General features: G+C 42.3%; 1 protein-coding gene across 2 annotated transcripts; it reads right to left on the bottom strand.

Annotated features, from left to right (window-relative positions):
- Positions 1–123: 123 nt before the first annotated feature.
- Positions 124–11931, bottom strand: POGLUT2 (protein O-glucosyltransferase 2). Of its 2 annotated transcripts, none has more exons than XM_076361368.1 (10): positions 11579–11931; positions 9133–9338; positions 8509–8714; positions 7692–7769; positions 3987–4159; positions 2482–2719; positions 1690–1899; positions 1252–1341; positions 609–713; positions 124–392 (listed from the first exon to the last, which is right to left on the bottom strand). In XM_076361368.1, the coding sequence occupies exons 1-10, from the start codon at positions 11755–11757 to the stop codon at positions 375–377; spliced, it is 1503 nt and encodes a 500-aa protein (XP_076217483.1). In that variant the 5' UTR covers positions 11758–11931; the 3' UTR covers positions 124–374. The 2 variants fall into 2 exon arrangements, with proteins under 2 accessions (XP_076217483.1, XP_076217490.1); XM_076361375.1 differs by having other exon boundaries at positions 9133–9304; positions 11579–11712.
- Positions 11932–13176: the final 1245 nt, after the last annotated feature.

Here is a 13176-nt window from a genome sequence, read left to right as displayed (position 1 = left end):
GAAAAAGATGACAATTCTTACCTGCCCTTTTTTGCAGGACATGCTTGTGAATAGACCCAGTGTAACAAGCATGAGTAAAAAGTATCTGCATTTCCTAGGTATCTCAGGACAGTAACACATGACTGATACAAACATGGTTTTTATTTAAAAAAAAAAGTTATAAAAATGTTTTTGAACAAGGCTCTGCAACCACTGCATGATAAAAAGGAAATAGGGGGTGCTTGGTTTTCTTCCATATGTAGATCATGATACAGTAAACTTCATAATATCTATTGACATTATCCACTGGCATTTTAATCCAAATTTTTCTTCTTTCCTTAAGAAGGCATTCTGAACGTAGGTAAATATTCAAAGAATTATCTTATTTCTTTCTGTCAGAGTTCATCTTTGGCCTGTAGTCAAGAAAGAAGAAACGTTTTTCAGTTAATTGGAAACTCAATTTTTAACTGTCTAGTCCTGCAAATACATTACGAAATGTTTCCAAGCTCGATAGACGTTAATGGTCTGGTAACTGATACCACGGGCTATTGAGCAATGGCTGTTCCGATTTGGTTGAATATGAACCGAGGGCATCCAGCATTTTATGTTGAACAGTGTACGTACTGTACCTTTTTTCTGTGGCAAGTACATGGAAAAAGGTCATCATCAGGCTGCTGCACTTTCTCCATCCCATCTCTGATTTTTGGCTCGCTCACTTGCAAGCTGGCATATTCCTAGTTTTAAAAAAGGAAGGTATCGTTAATTCACGAACTTGTTGGATTGTACATCTGGTTGTAAACACCGCACCAACTCAGCTGAGTAATTCTGTGAAAACTCTGGGGCTACACAATCTGTTACTCCACGCTGTGTCACAGACAGGGTAAGCAGATACTTGACTGCAGACAGGAGCCCCTTCGGGTGCCTCGCTGGAGTTCTGGTATCTCGGTGCTAATGCACAGGTATTTTCAGCTGTGGTTCACAGCGTCTGCGTCTGATGTGGAATTCTTTGATCATTGTGGGAAACATATTCTTGCAGATTAGATCAACGTTGACGTGATCCGATTGCTCCTCTGAAACCGCCAGCGTAGTCTTAAGGGGTTTCATAGGAATTAACTGCATGCAGTGTTTGTAAACAAACTGAAGTTCTAACTTGCTGCTGCTTGCTTTGTGGCTTCAAGTACTGGACTGGCCAATTTCCAGCAGCTCCGTTGCCCTGAATTCTTTCTGTGGGATTTCTATTTTTGTGGTAGTAGCCGTTAAAAATACACTAACCTGGAAAAGTTTGAAATAGTAACAAAAAATGTGATCCCCCATGAGATTGTTTCTTGCAAATTCTTGTCCAGATTTTGCAATATTTTTTGCCTGTCAAAGAAAATAAAAGTTTTTTTAAAATTCTCAAAAAACTGTAGCTATTTCAGTATTGATTCTGGAGTTCAGTATAGTGTTGACAGTTTAGGATAACCTATTTAAACATTCTTAATTTTAGAAGTAAGGCATTTTTATGAAAATACTCTTAATTTTTCCAAAGTTCAATTTAGTTTCCAATTAAGGGCAGTATTACGTATTTTTTTAAAAAGTATTTTTCTTATTTGTAGAGTTGATGACAATAATTTTTAAGTCCTCCTAATAGATTCCTTTGTTTTAAAGAAACGCACTTTTTGCTCTATTTTGTCTAGAAACATTGCTGAGTACTTCTAAATGCGTATTTACCTCTTCATCATGCTCTTTTGCCCACTGTAGTTTTTCTAGTAGATCACTCAGGTCACTTTTAAACGGAATATAATGTTTCCATGGCTGCAGCTCGTTATAAAAATGCTCATAGTAGATGGAGTCTTGCTTTAGCACCACGCTGTTTCCTGCTAGTAGATAAGGCAATCTGTATGCTGCCACAGTGCCATCAATATTAATTTGATATTTATACTGGAAAGAAAATGACCATAAGTTATTAACGAACAGAAGATCCAAGTAGCTTGGATTATATTATTCTGAGGGCACTGGTATTACTGACTTGCCGATATTGAGCAATGTAGGATTGGCTAGGCAAGCATCAATGTTTAAGTAGCTTTTATTATTTAGTTTGGAATTCATCACAGTGCTGGGTACACAGAGATGCCCTCTTCATCAATTAAGTTCTCCGGAAATTCTTAGACGCTCATCCTCGGGTGTGAGGGTAGGTGTGCCACTTCATCCACTGATTTTCCCACTATGTTAGTTATGTTAGTAGTCCTGATCGCTGAATCAGGAAAAAGAAATAAAAAGGAACTTGGAGTTATATAGATTACACAAGGTTCTACAGAACCTTTAGATGTAAATCAAACATTATTATCCTCAGCGTAAGAGCTACACAGCAGTTAATCCCACTGGAGGGATGCCTGTTCATGCTTGTTATTGGTGGTGTGCTGAAAAACTGAAAATCACTTTATTATCAATAATATATACAAAGTTATTTGATAACGGGAGGCACCGAGAACCTAGTTCTATGAAAAATGGTTAGTGGCTTACCTTAAAAAAATCAAAAAATGAAATGTGTTTAACAATGGGGCCATAGAGGCTTTCATCATGTTTAAAAAAAAAAAAGTTTGTGAAAGCAGCATCTATGATCTCTGGGTATTTTCTGCTCAGTTTTACAAGTTCAAGCCTCTCTTTGCAGCTGTCGCGTCCTCTCCAGAATGCCGTGGTATTCTTGTCTTCCCATGAAGGGCCAGTATTTGCTTGAACTGACATCATATCCAGGCTGACTCTGGAGGAGAAAGAAGAGATTTAATAGTGAAGCCTACTGGAAATTTTTTGAAGTGCAATTACTTAAAGAGTTTACAGTACCAGTAGGGAAATACAAAGGATGAAAGTAAGTCTAACCACTCTTTCAAGATTTCTTTACTGAAAAAGTGGTTAAACATTGGAAGAGGCTGCCCAGGGAAGCGGTGGAGTCTCCATCCCTGGAAGTATTTAAAAGACGTGCAGATGAGGCGCTTAGGGACATGGTTCAGTGGGCATGGTGGTGTTGGGTCGATGGTTGGACTCGATGATCTTAGAGGTCTCTTCCAACCTTAATGATTCTATGATTGATTCTAAGTCATGAGCACACCCGTATATGTATTGTATCAGTATTTTTGCAGCGATAAAAATAGATAAGGAATGTCAAGTTCACAGGCCTGTGGCAAGACAGCATCAGTTCGACGACGATGTGGCATGTGGAAAGAGTACCTGTCAGTTGTCATGGAAAAAAGTGGCTGAAAGTGGATATGGTTGCCAGACAGATGAAGGTGATACAGGGTAATGCAATAACTGATAATGGTGATGAGGCAGTCATGATAGTCCAAAGCAAGGTTTTTATATAACTAGCTTAATACAACATATTTCACTTCCTTTGCTAACTTAAAACACATAAACTGGGGGGGGCAGGAGGGAGCAAATTTGGGAAAAGTCTTGATAATAAAGGAACCTGAACTGAATGCAGTGAAATAATGAACAAGTTCAAAGTCGGTAACAAACATCTCTTAGAAGCTGGCTTTGTAGTGTTTCAAGACAGCGACAGGGCAGTTGCGCGGGCCAGTTATGATCAGTAATCAAAGTGGGAGGTCCTAGGTCGAGAATGCTGGCTACAGAGGGCTTTAAAAGGCACAGAAAAAAGATTCTAGGAAAATCAGGAAAAAAAGAGACCTGGCCAGTTGTCAACATGTTCATGGGGGGGAAACAAAGCAAACAAACAAAATACCTACTCTTGAAACATTCCATCTAAGTGCTGTTTTGAGTGACTTGACCATGTTTAGATTAATTTTGATTTTTTAAATAAAACAGTTAAGTATTTTAATGTATGTCATTTACGTTATATAATACATAACTTGGTTAATGTTAAGATATTGATTACATGGTTATTGCCTACCTACAGGGTGCCAATGTCTCAATGGATAAATAAAGAGTAAAACAGTTAATACACTGCTAATACAAATATCTTTTTGGAAGATCATTCACTGTAAATTTTGCGAAAGTTTTAAGCGATTGCTTACCGTCCCATAGTCTCCAAAACTGAATCTGTCAAGTCGTATGTTGGCATGACAATGTCTTTTGACTCACTGGACCCACACCATGAGAAGATGGGGTGCAGGTTCTGTGGGGACTTCTTTTTCTCCAGAGGCCAGTCCCCCAAATTAACAAAAAATTCTACATCTGGCATTTTCACCTAAACAGAAGCAAAGTAGGCACAAATGCATTTTAATACAAAGCAGTATTCTTCTGCTGGCATCCTGCATTTTGAAAGCAACCTCACTAAGAGAAAAAAGAGCCAGGTCTCTAATATACTTAATGTACCTGTAATAAATTGTTAAAGTTTAGAAACATGTTAGAAGTACTGAGACCAAAGAGTAAAGCCTACAAGATGACAATTTTTTTTTTTTTTTTTTTTTTTTTTTTTTTTAAAGATTTGCACATAAATACACTCTCTTTCTTTTTTAAGGGATAGGAACAGCCCAGTTTAGAGGATGGTTTCTTGTTACACTTTACATGATTGGCTGCCCAATCTTTGTACCAGGCTAGCACTGGGATCTAGTAAGCAATCGTATAGTTCCAAGGTAAGTTGAACCACCTTGTTGAGTAAATCAACAGAAGAGAAGTAACAGAAATGAACAGCCACAATGGGAAGACCACGTTTAGTCAGCGCTGGAGTTAATTATTAAGCATAACATCCTCACTTACTTAAAATAATCGGTATATGGAACCATATCTGAAATCACTGTTGCAGCCAAAAAGCAAGCAAAATACTGTTGATGGCCAGGAAATGTTGTAACAGCAGGACAGAGGGCATAATTTTGCTGCTATATGAAACTTTGGTGCACCCCCATCTTCAGCATCGTGTGTGGTTCTGGCATTTGCAAACAACGTAAGAGAAGGTACAAAGAAAGGCAGCTACTATGATAGGGATGGACCAGCTGCCTTGTGAGGATAAGCTGAAAACGGTGGGACGCTTCAATTTGGAGAGCAGAAGGCTGAAGGCGACATACAGTTGAGTTTTACAGAACCCTGGAGGCATGTATAATGTCAGTGCAGAACTGATGCCGTATCTGTTCTTAATTCACCCTCTTCATGACATTAATTTTTTTAAAATATAAATCTCCACTACATCCCCCCAGTTGCCTCTTTCAAAGCAAAAGAATCCTGGTCAAATTACCTTGTCTTTGCATGCCCGAACAGCCTTCTTGCTGTGTAGTTCTTTTTGAGAAAGTGAAATGAGAACTGCACCGTTTTCACAAGATAGGCATGTCACAGATTTTATGCTGTGACATAATCTTTTTTTCTTTTGTTTTTGCCTCCCTCCTTAATAAGTCTTAATTGGGTATTTGACCATTATGAACATCTGATTATTATACTGGCGTTTTTGGAAAACTGTTGGAATAACTTCAAGATCTCTGTCCTGACGACTAACGGCTAATTTAGAGATCGTGATTGTCCAACACTACTGACACCGAGAACAGCTGACGTCCATCTTCCACAGAGCAACCTTTTGGATTATTAAAGGCTACGTTCACGTCTTCCCTTAGACACTGTTAGATGAAACAATCCCCGCTTAAATGAATCTTCATTTGTATGTCTAGTCATTCTTACCACTTCCCTGTGCAATGTCAGTGATTGAACATTCTTTCTTGAAGCATGACACCCAAAGGCAGACACAGTGGCATAACCGATCCATTACTAATCCTGAGTATAGTGGAAAGGTTACTTTACATTTCTTTCGTGTGTTTGTTCTGCTGATGTGCGTGTTTAGCTTTTCACAACAGCATGCTACTGTTGGCTTGTGTTAAATTTGTGATACTGTAACCATCACACTTTTCTGCAGAAAATAACCACTCAGTCCCTATTTTAAATAGGTGTCATAACTATATGACTTATCCAGCCTTTGTGTAGTAGCCTGCCCTCGTCACTTTATTTTATCTATTTTTCCATATAATTTCTCTTACTTGTTAAGAAAATTTTTAATTATGATGCTGTACTGTGAGGTGCTTGCAGGTTCTTTCATTTTTGTTCTCTGAAAATTCAATAAGCATGTTCTCTAGTCCATCATTCAGTCAAAATATAACTAAATTATTAAATGGGGACTGAACCTAGGACAAATTACTGAAGAATACATTTGTGACACCTTTCACCGCTCTGGAAACATTGGCAACTACTGTTTAAGTAAGGCTTTCCAAGCAGGTTACAGTAGTTTCTTCTAGGCAAAGTTTTCCTATCTCATTTATGAGAAACCTGTGAGACTTACCCTCAAAAGCCTAACTAAAATTAAGATACTTGACATCCATACAGGAAGCCTATTATCTTGTTATAGAAAGAAATTATATAGTTATTTTTTATGATAAATCCATGTTGTTTCCTACCAATTAGCTTATCTTTCAGCTGCTTATAAATAATGTGTTTATTTTTTATTAGATTTTTAAGGAACTGTTTTTAGGTGAACAACTTCATACTTCAGTAGCTCCTCTCTCTACTTTCTCTCCTTTTTAATAGACAAAGCGCTTTGTCTTTTTACAGTCAAAAATAGATATTAACTCAGATATCTTTGTATTTCGCTTACTACTCTCTTTATGTAATAATCGCGTATGTGTGTGCTGAAACTTCAGCCCTGCTATATTCTGTCACTATGTACATAATGTCAGATTTTCTTCCAAAGCTTTCCTAGGAAAGAGTCTGTGTGGTGCTTTTTGCTTGTACATTGAGGGAGTTTTCCCACGTGCCACCTGTTGGGCTTTTGGTGCTCTTTCTCAACCCTTCCCATCTTGTCTTCAACATATGGAATTTAATGGAGAACGATAGACATTCCCTATTTTTTTCAGTCATCCTGTAAAATGTACCAGCAGAGACAGAGTTTTCTATTAGATGCTACAGTACAGTGAGGCCGCACCTCGAATACTGTGTTCAGTTTTGGGCCCCTCACTACAAGAAGGACGTCGAGGTGCTGGAGCGTGTCCAGAGAAGGGCAACGAGGCTGGTGAGGGGTCTGGAGAACAAGTCTTATGAGGAGCGGCTGAGGGAACTGGGGCTGTTTAGCCTGGAGAAAAGGAGGCTGAGGGAAGACCTCATCGCTCTCTACAACTACCTGAAAGGAGGTTGTAGCGAGGTGGGTGTCGGTCTTTTCTCCGAAGTAACAAGTGATAGGACGAGAGGAAATGGCCTCAAGTTGCGCCAGGGGAGGTTTAGATTGGATGTAAGGAAAAATTTCTTTACTGAAAGAGTGGTGAAACTTTGGAACAGGCTGCCCAGGGAAGTGGTGGAGTCCCCATCCCTGGAGGTATTTAAAAGACGTGTAGATGAGGTGCTTAGGGACATGGTTTAGCGGACATGGTGGTGTTGGGTTGACGGTTGGACTCGATGATCTTAGAGGTCTTTTCCAACCTCAATGATTCTATGATTCTATGCTACAGGATGATTTAGTCTATAGAAAAAAAAAAAAAACCCAAACCCACACTCTGTCCAAATCTATCAAACTCTCCTATAAAAGCCTGCTATTCAATTAACGTTTGTGATACTCCATACACTGATCAGATAGCATTCTAGAACACGCCAACTTCAAACAAGGAAAATCCATCTGACCTTTCCATTATTAATCAAAGAACAAGAAGGGCTTTTTAACAGAAATAGCAGCAAATATGCTGAAGTATATTTGTTAAGCCCAGGCTTCTATGAAGTAGGACATACAGAATAAATGACCATACAGATGTACTCACTTTTCTTGTCAAAGAAAGCAGTATGGCATCCATGAAAATTCTGAAGCCAACATGTTCCCCATACGTCTTTATATAAACCTGAAAATAAACAAAGGTTTTACTGGTCTGGTGTTTTCATTTCAGAGAACGGCTGGCACAATTTAGACCTTTTTTAATCACTTAGTAAGTAACTGGTCAGGCAGATTGTATGGCTGTATAGATTTATGAATCAGCTGGGAAGCTTTAGAAATCTCATCTCTCTAAGTCATCACAGAAAAGCGACCAAAAAAAAAGGACAAGCTTTGCTTGCTTTTGCAGACGTTTTAGGTCTGTCTCATGGAAACAGAAACTGGTTGCCTGTTTCAGTTGTGTTCCATTGTTCTCATTTCCACACCAAACTCTACTGAAGTCAGTACAGTTTTGTTAAAGAGAATTGTAGCTCTGATCCTCAGTGGAGCTAAAAGTGGCATTTCTTTACCTCAGTATTATGCACAATGTAATTTATTGATGCATGTCAAATTAGATGATCGTGACACTCCACAGCAGTATTACTCAGAGAACAGGAAACTGAATTAGCGTTTAGGAGACTTGGGTCTGTGCCCAGTACTCACACTGATTCCTTGGAAAGTAATTTGCCTTCACTGTGCTTCAGTTGTAACGTGGACAAAAAGTACTTTACAAAGTAGGACAGATATTGTTGAGCTCATATACAAACTGCGAAGTATTCAACGACAGAGAAGCAAGCAAAGGAAGTTTCTTAAAGAACAGACTACAAAAAGCCTTTCAACTGGGAACAGCCAAACAGCCTAGTTGTATATCAGATCAACCCATTCCGTACCTCGTTGTCTTTGATGGTGTAATGACACAAGCTCTGCCTTTGTCCAAACCTCTGCGGAATTTCTTTTGCAATCTTATCTGGATCAACAATGGGAAAATTTGCTAGGTCTCTTTGAATCTGTGGAATGATTTGAGGGCAGTTCATCTCTTCCAGCCATGCACTGCTCTCCTCCTGAGGGCAGTCACAGTTTTCATGGTAAATAGGTCCTATCAGGAACACAATTATTATTTTAGTTTTAGTTAGTCACGCTATTGAGCTGTTGAGATCACAAAAGAGGGTCAGGCACTGAGCGTTTATTGCTTAGGGCCAAACCTTCAGCAACTCTAAATGGACACGTCTGAACTTTTTTTGACTCCGATGGAGTCATGCCAAGCTATATCAGCTCCTGTATGAGCCCTCTACCTGTATTTGCTAGGCAACAGCTTCACAGCATTTGTTTCTTTTTATTATTTTGAATAGTACACGCAGGATGCTTATAATGAATCCATAATTCCAATGGGATTTAATAGTCCGGAGAAGTACTGAGGTCCCGCAGAATTCTATGCTAATCCTAGAAGACATTCTGGGACAGAGTTTGTGAGAAAAAGCCACGATAGGAAATCTGTGTGTAGTGCTGCTTCTTACCTTTTAAAATATATGGAGACTTTGCGACATGTTTATCTCCAGTTTTGACTTCTATCTTCAGGTTTTTGTAGCTTGCATACATCCTGTATCTTACAAGGAAGGAACCATCTTTCCTGTCTAATACTTGCACACCAACCCGAGTGAACTGTTCATCAGGAGCAGTGATCTTCACCTGGAATGCATTTTCACCTGGTGATGAAGTGAACCTACCCAGAGAATAAGTGGGAGCTTAATAAAAAAGGAAACACACAACAGCTTTCTTAATCTGATCCATTCCTTTTCAAGTTGACAGATTTCCAGTGACTTCACTGAGCCACGCTAGGTCTTTACGGGCATATCCTAACGTTCACAAGCAAGGCGTGATTTTTCCCAAAGAGAATTTTGTTAGGCCACCTAACACGTCTCATGCTGTTAGAAGCATTAGGTATCAAGAAGGTTCCACCCAGATACTCATGAACACACCTCCAGAATCACTTGGTGCCCTACGCGTTGAACAGTGTTGGAAATACGGTCTTTGATTATATGGGAACAGAGCACCTTTAAAAATCCAGCATAGCTCTTGATTAGTAGTAGCTCAAGTGTAAAATGATAAGAAAGTAGAGAGCATGCAGATAAATGGATCTTGGTAGATATATCTTGGTGTCCTGTCCTGTAGGACAGGACAAGGGGCAACGGTTTTAAACTGAAAGAGGGTAGGTTTAGGTAGGTTTAGATTGGACATAAGGAGGACATTTTTTATGACAAGGGTGGTGAGGCACTGGAACAGGTTGCCCAGAGAAGTTGTGGATGCCCCATCCCTGGAAGTGTTCAAGGTCAGGTTGGACGGGGCTTTGAGCAACCTGACCTAGTGAAAGATGTCCCTACCCATGGCAGGGAGGTCAGACCAGATGATCTTTAGAAGTCTTTTCCAGCCCAAACCATTTTATGATTCTATAAAAAAAATACTAGAAGCTTCCCTTTAGCAGCTTAGTAAGTCTATTATTTTACATACAGAAGCAAAATGTTTTCAGATTACTTTATTTTCCAGGTATTATTTAAGGAACTAAAGAATGAAGTTAAACCTCTTAATCATTATGGTAGCTCATACAGGGGAAAAAAAGGGATATTACAGATGCCAGTGTCTTGGTAGGGAAAAAACATTATAGTGGGATCACGTAATTCAATGTGTACTTATGGCATTTTGGTAAAATTCACCATACAACAATCATAGAAAAATCTCCATAAAACCAAATAAAATAATTTGAAAAATCATTAAGTTATCACATATCATTGAGGTATTAACGAAGTTGGCACGGTCAAAATGCTGCATCTGCCAACTTTCTTCCACCCCTTTAAGCACGGTCCCAAATATGTAGGGAGAGCTTGGGATAGAGAGAGAGGTGGTGGGAGCGGCTGGACTAACGGATTACAGCCCAGCAGCCTGGTCACCTTTCCTGAAACTTGTCCAGACATACTAGAGAGCTGCCAGTTCAACTAAATGCAGGATATATTTACTCTCCAAGACAAAATGAACTGGCAGCTTCCAGACTTGCACGTGCCATGGTGCATCTAATCTGGATGACCTGGATGGAGCGCTCTGAGCTCCTGTCTAGCTTGTACAGTCAGGGTTTCTTTCCCGTAGAAATGGAAAGCCACGAGTGTCCTCTGAAAACTAAGTTTACTTATTTCGTTCCCATGAAGTTTACCTAATGGCCTATAAAGTAATTCCTAAATGACTCTACTGATCTTGTGTCTATGCGTTGAGGAGAAATACTGATGTTCCTAACAGTGGAAACAAGCAGGACACCTGAGCAGGTATATCATAAATTAAATATATTAGTTATTGTTAAGGTTTTGACAAAGCAGAATAAATCATAACTTGTCGGTTGGACTAATATGCGTGTTTTGCTGTTGAACATTTCATCCTCTTTTCTCATCTCGTCCCCTTGTGCAGTTACTTGATACTCCTAAAAAGATTAATTAGCTTTTTCTGACTGCTATACAGAAAAAGTCACGTAGGGAGCCTTCGGCCTCCCCTTTCTACAAGAAAATCCCAAGTAAATTGCTGCCTAAAAGGTGAAAGCGGTTCAGCTGGGACATGGGCAGGCAAGGCCAGCCTCGCCGAGGTTGGGGTACTGCTGCCATTCAAGGCGGGGGGGCGGGGGGGGGGCGGAGCAGGACGCTTCGCTCCCTCACAAGAAATCCAGCAATTAGGATTTGGACCCAGGGCCCGCAACTATTTAAGCGGCCGCCCAACGCGGGTGAAGTCGCCCGCCCACGCACCCGCGGGGGGGTGCCGATGCCTGGGGAAGGGCGCGTAGAAAGCTCTGCCGCTCCCCGCCTAACTCGTTTCACCCTCCTGAGCGGGAGGGGGTCGGCGGGCAGGGAACGCGACTTCTTAACCGAGCTCTCGGATTCTTTTCTGCCCACAACCTCCGTGAAAAGCAGCCGCCGCCGCCGCGCTTACCTCTGCCCTTCGGCGTCCACGGCCTGCACGTAAAAATAGCGAGCGGGGAGGGCGGCCTCCGCCCGCAGCCCGGGCCCCCATACCGCGCTGCGCTCGGGGCTCAGCCGGCCGCCCCCGCCCGCGGCGGCGCCCGCCGCAACGGCTCCCAGGGCGACGCAGAGCGGCCACAGGCCACGCATTTACAGCGCTTCCCCTGACGGAGAAACACCGCCGAGGCGCGGGAGGGAGCGCAGCCGGGACCTTCCTCCGTCCCTCACCGCGGCACCGGGGAGTCCCGCCTTCGGCGCGGCTGCATGGAGCGGGGGGGGGGGGGGATCGCGGGGCCGCTGCCGCTTCTCCCTGCGCCCGCCTGCCGGCTCGCCTCCTCAGGGCACCATCCCCGCGGCACCGCAGGGGGGCGGGGCGGGGCGATGGCCCGCCACACCCACCTGCTTCCGCCGGGGCGGGGTGGGCGGTGCCGCGCTTCCCGCGCGGAGCAGCGCTGCTGGGAGACGTAGTCCGGTTCGGCGGGGCGGCGGCGGGTTAGCCCAGGACTGCCTCAGCCCCGGAGGCTCCGAGCGGCCCAGGGGCTTCGCGGGGACCCACCTCAGAGGAAGGGGACGGAGGAAAGCCGGCTGTGCCCGTGTCTCTGACTTAGGCATTCGGACGTCTCGGTGTCGCTGTTTTCTCCGTGTCGTGAGCTCAAGTCCCCCCCACGCACTCCATTTCCGTAACGTTAGGGTGAGAAATAAAGAGCTTACAATTGGGAAAATGAGTTTTCAAACTCCTCCCCAGAGCAGCTGCAGCAGGTGCGTGACATCCGGTAGCTCAGGTCACCGTCCTGGATTGCCTGGAGCAGAGGTGAAGGGGCACCTCACCAGCCCGCTGCCACGGGGGCAATCGCCCAACGAGCGCCTTGGGTGATTCAACGGCCCTCTGCCTGCCAAATGATCCAACCTCAGGTTGCAGAAAGCTAGCGTGAAACACTGATGCTGTTCTTAACTACATTTAGAATCACAGAATCATTGAGGTTGGAAAAGACCTCTAAGATCATCGAGTCCAACCGTTTAACCCAACACTGCCAAGTCCACCACTAAACCATGTCCCTAAGTGCCACGTCTACACGTCTTTTAAATACCTCCAGGGATGGGGACTCAACCACTTCCCTGGGCAGCCTCTTCCAATGCTTGACAACCCTTTCAGTGAAGAAATTTTTCCTGATATCCAATCTAAACCTCCCCTGGCGCAACTTGAGGCCATTGCCTCTCCTCCTATCACTTGTTACTTGGGAGAAGAGACCGACACCCACCTCGCTACAACCTCCTTTCAGTTAGGTTGTACACACACATACCCAAATGCTTTTCTTTGTCATTTAGCTACAGAAGCCTCACCAAAATTAAGGCTTCCTCGTGGGAGCACTTCAATCCTAAAAGATATATTCAATTTTGCTCTTTATTGCTTTTCTCTTGTTAAGGCAAACAATACAGAAAATTGAACCTCATCATGAAGGACTAATGAATTTCAAAGAGATTTCGTATTTTGCATTTTGAAATACTGCAAAAATGTTTATTGAAAGCAGACAAAAAATAATTTGCTTTGAGAAAATTGCAAGCTGAGAA

The sequence above is a fragment of the Aptenodytes patagonicus genome, chromosome 1, assembly GCF_965638725.1.
Source record: "Aptenodytes patagonicus chromosome 1, bAptPat1.pri.cur, whole genome shotgun sequence".
NCBI classification, from domain to species: Eukaryota; Metazoa; Chordata; class Aves; order Sphenisciformes; family Spheniscidae; genus Aptenodytes; species Aptenodytes patagonicus.
Note: the sequence above shows the minus strand (reverse complement) of the source record. Positions and strands in the feature narration are given on the sequence as shown.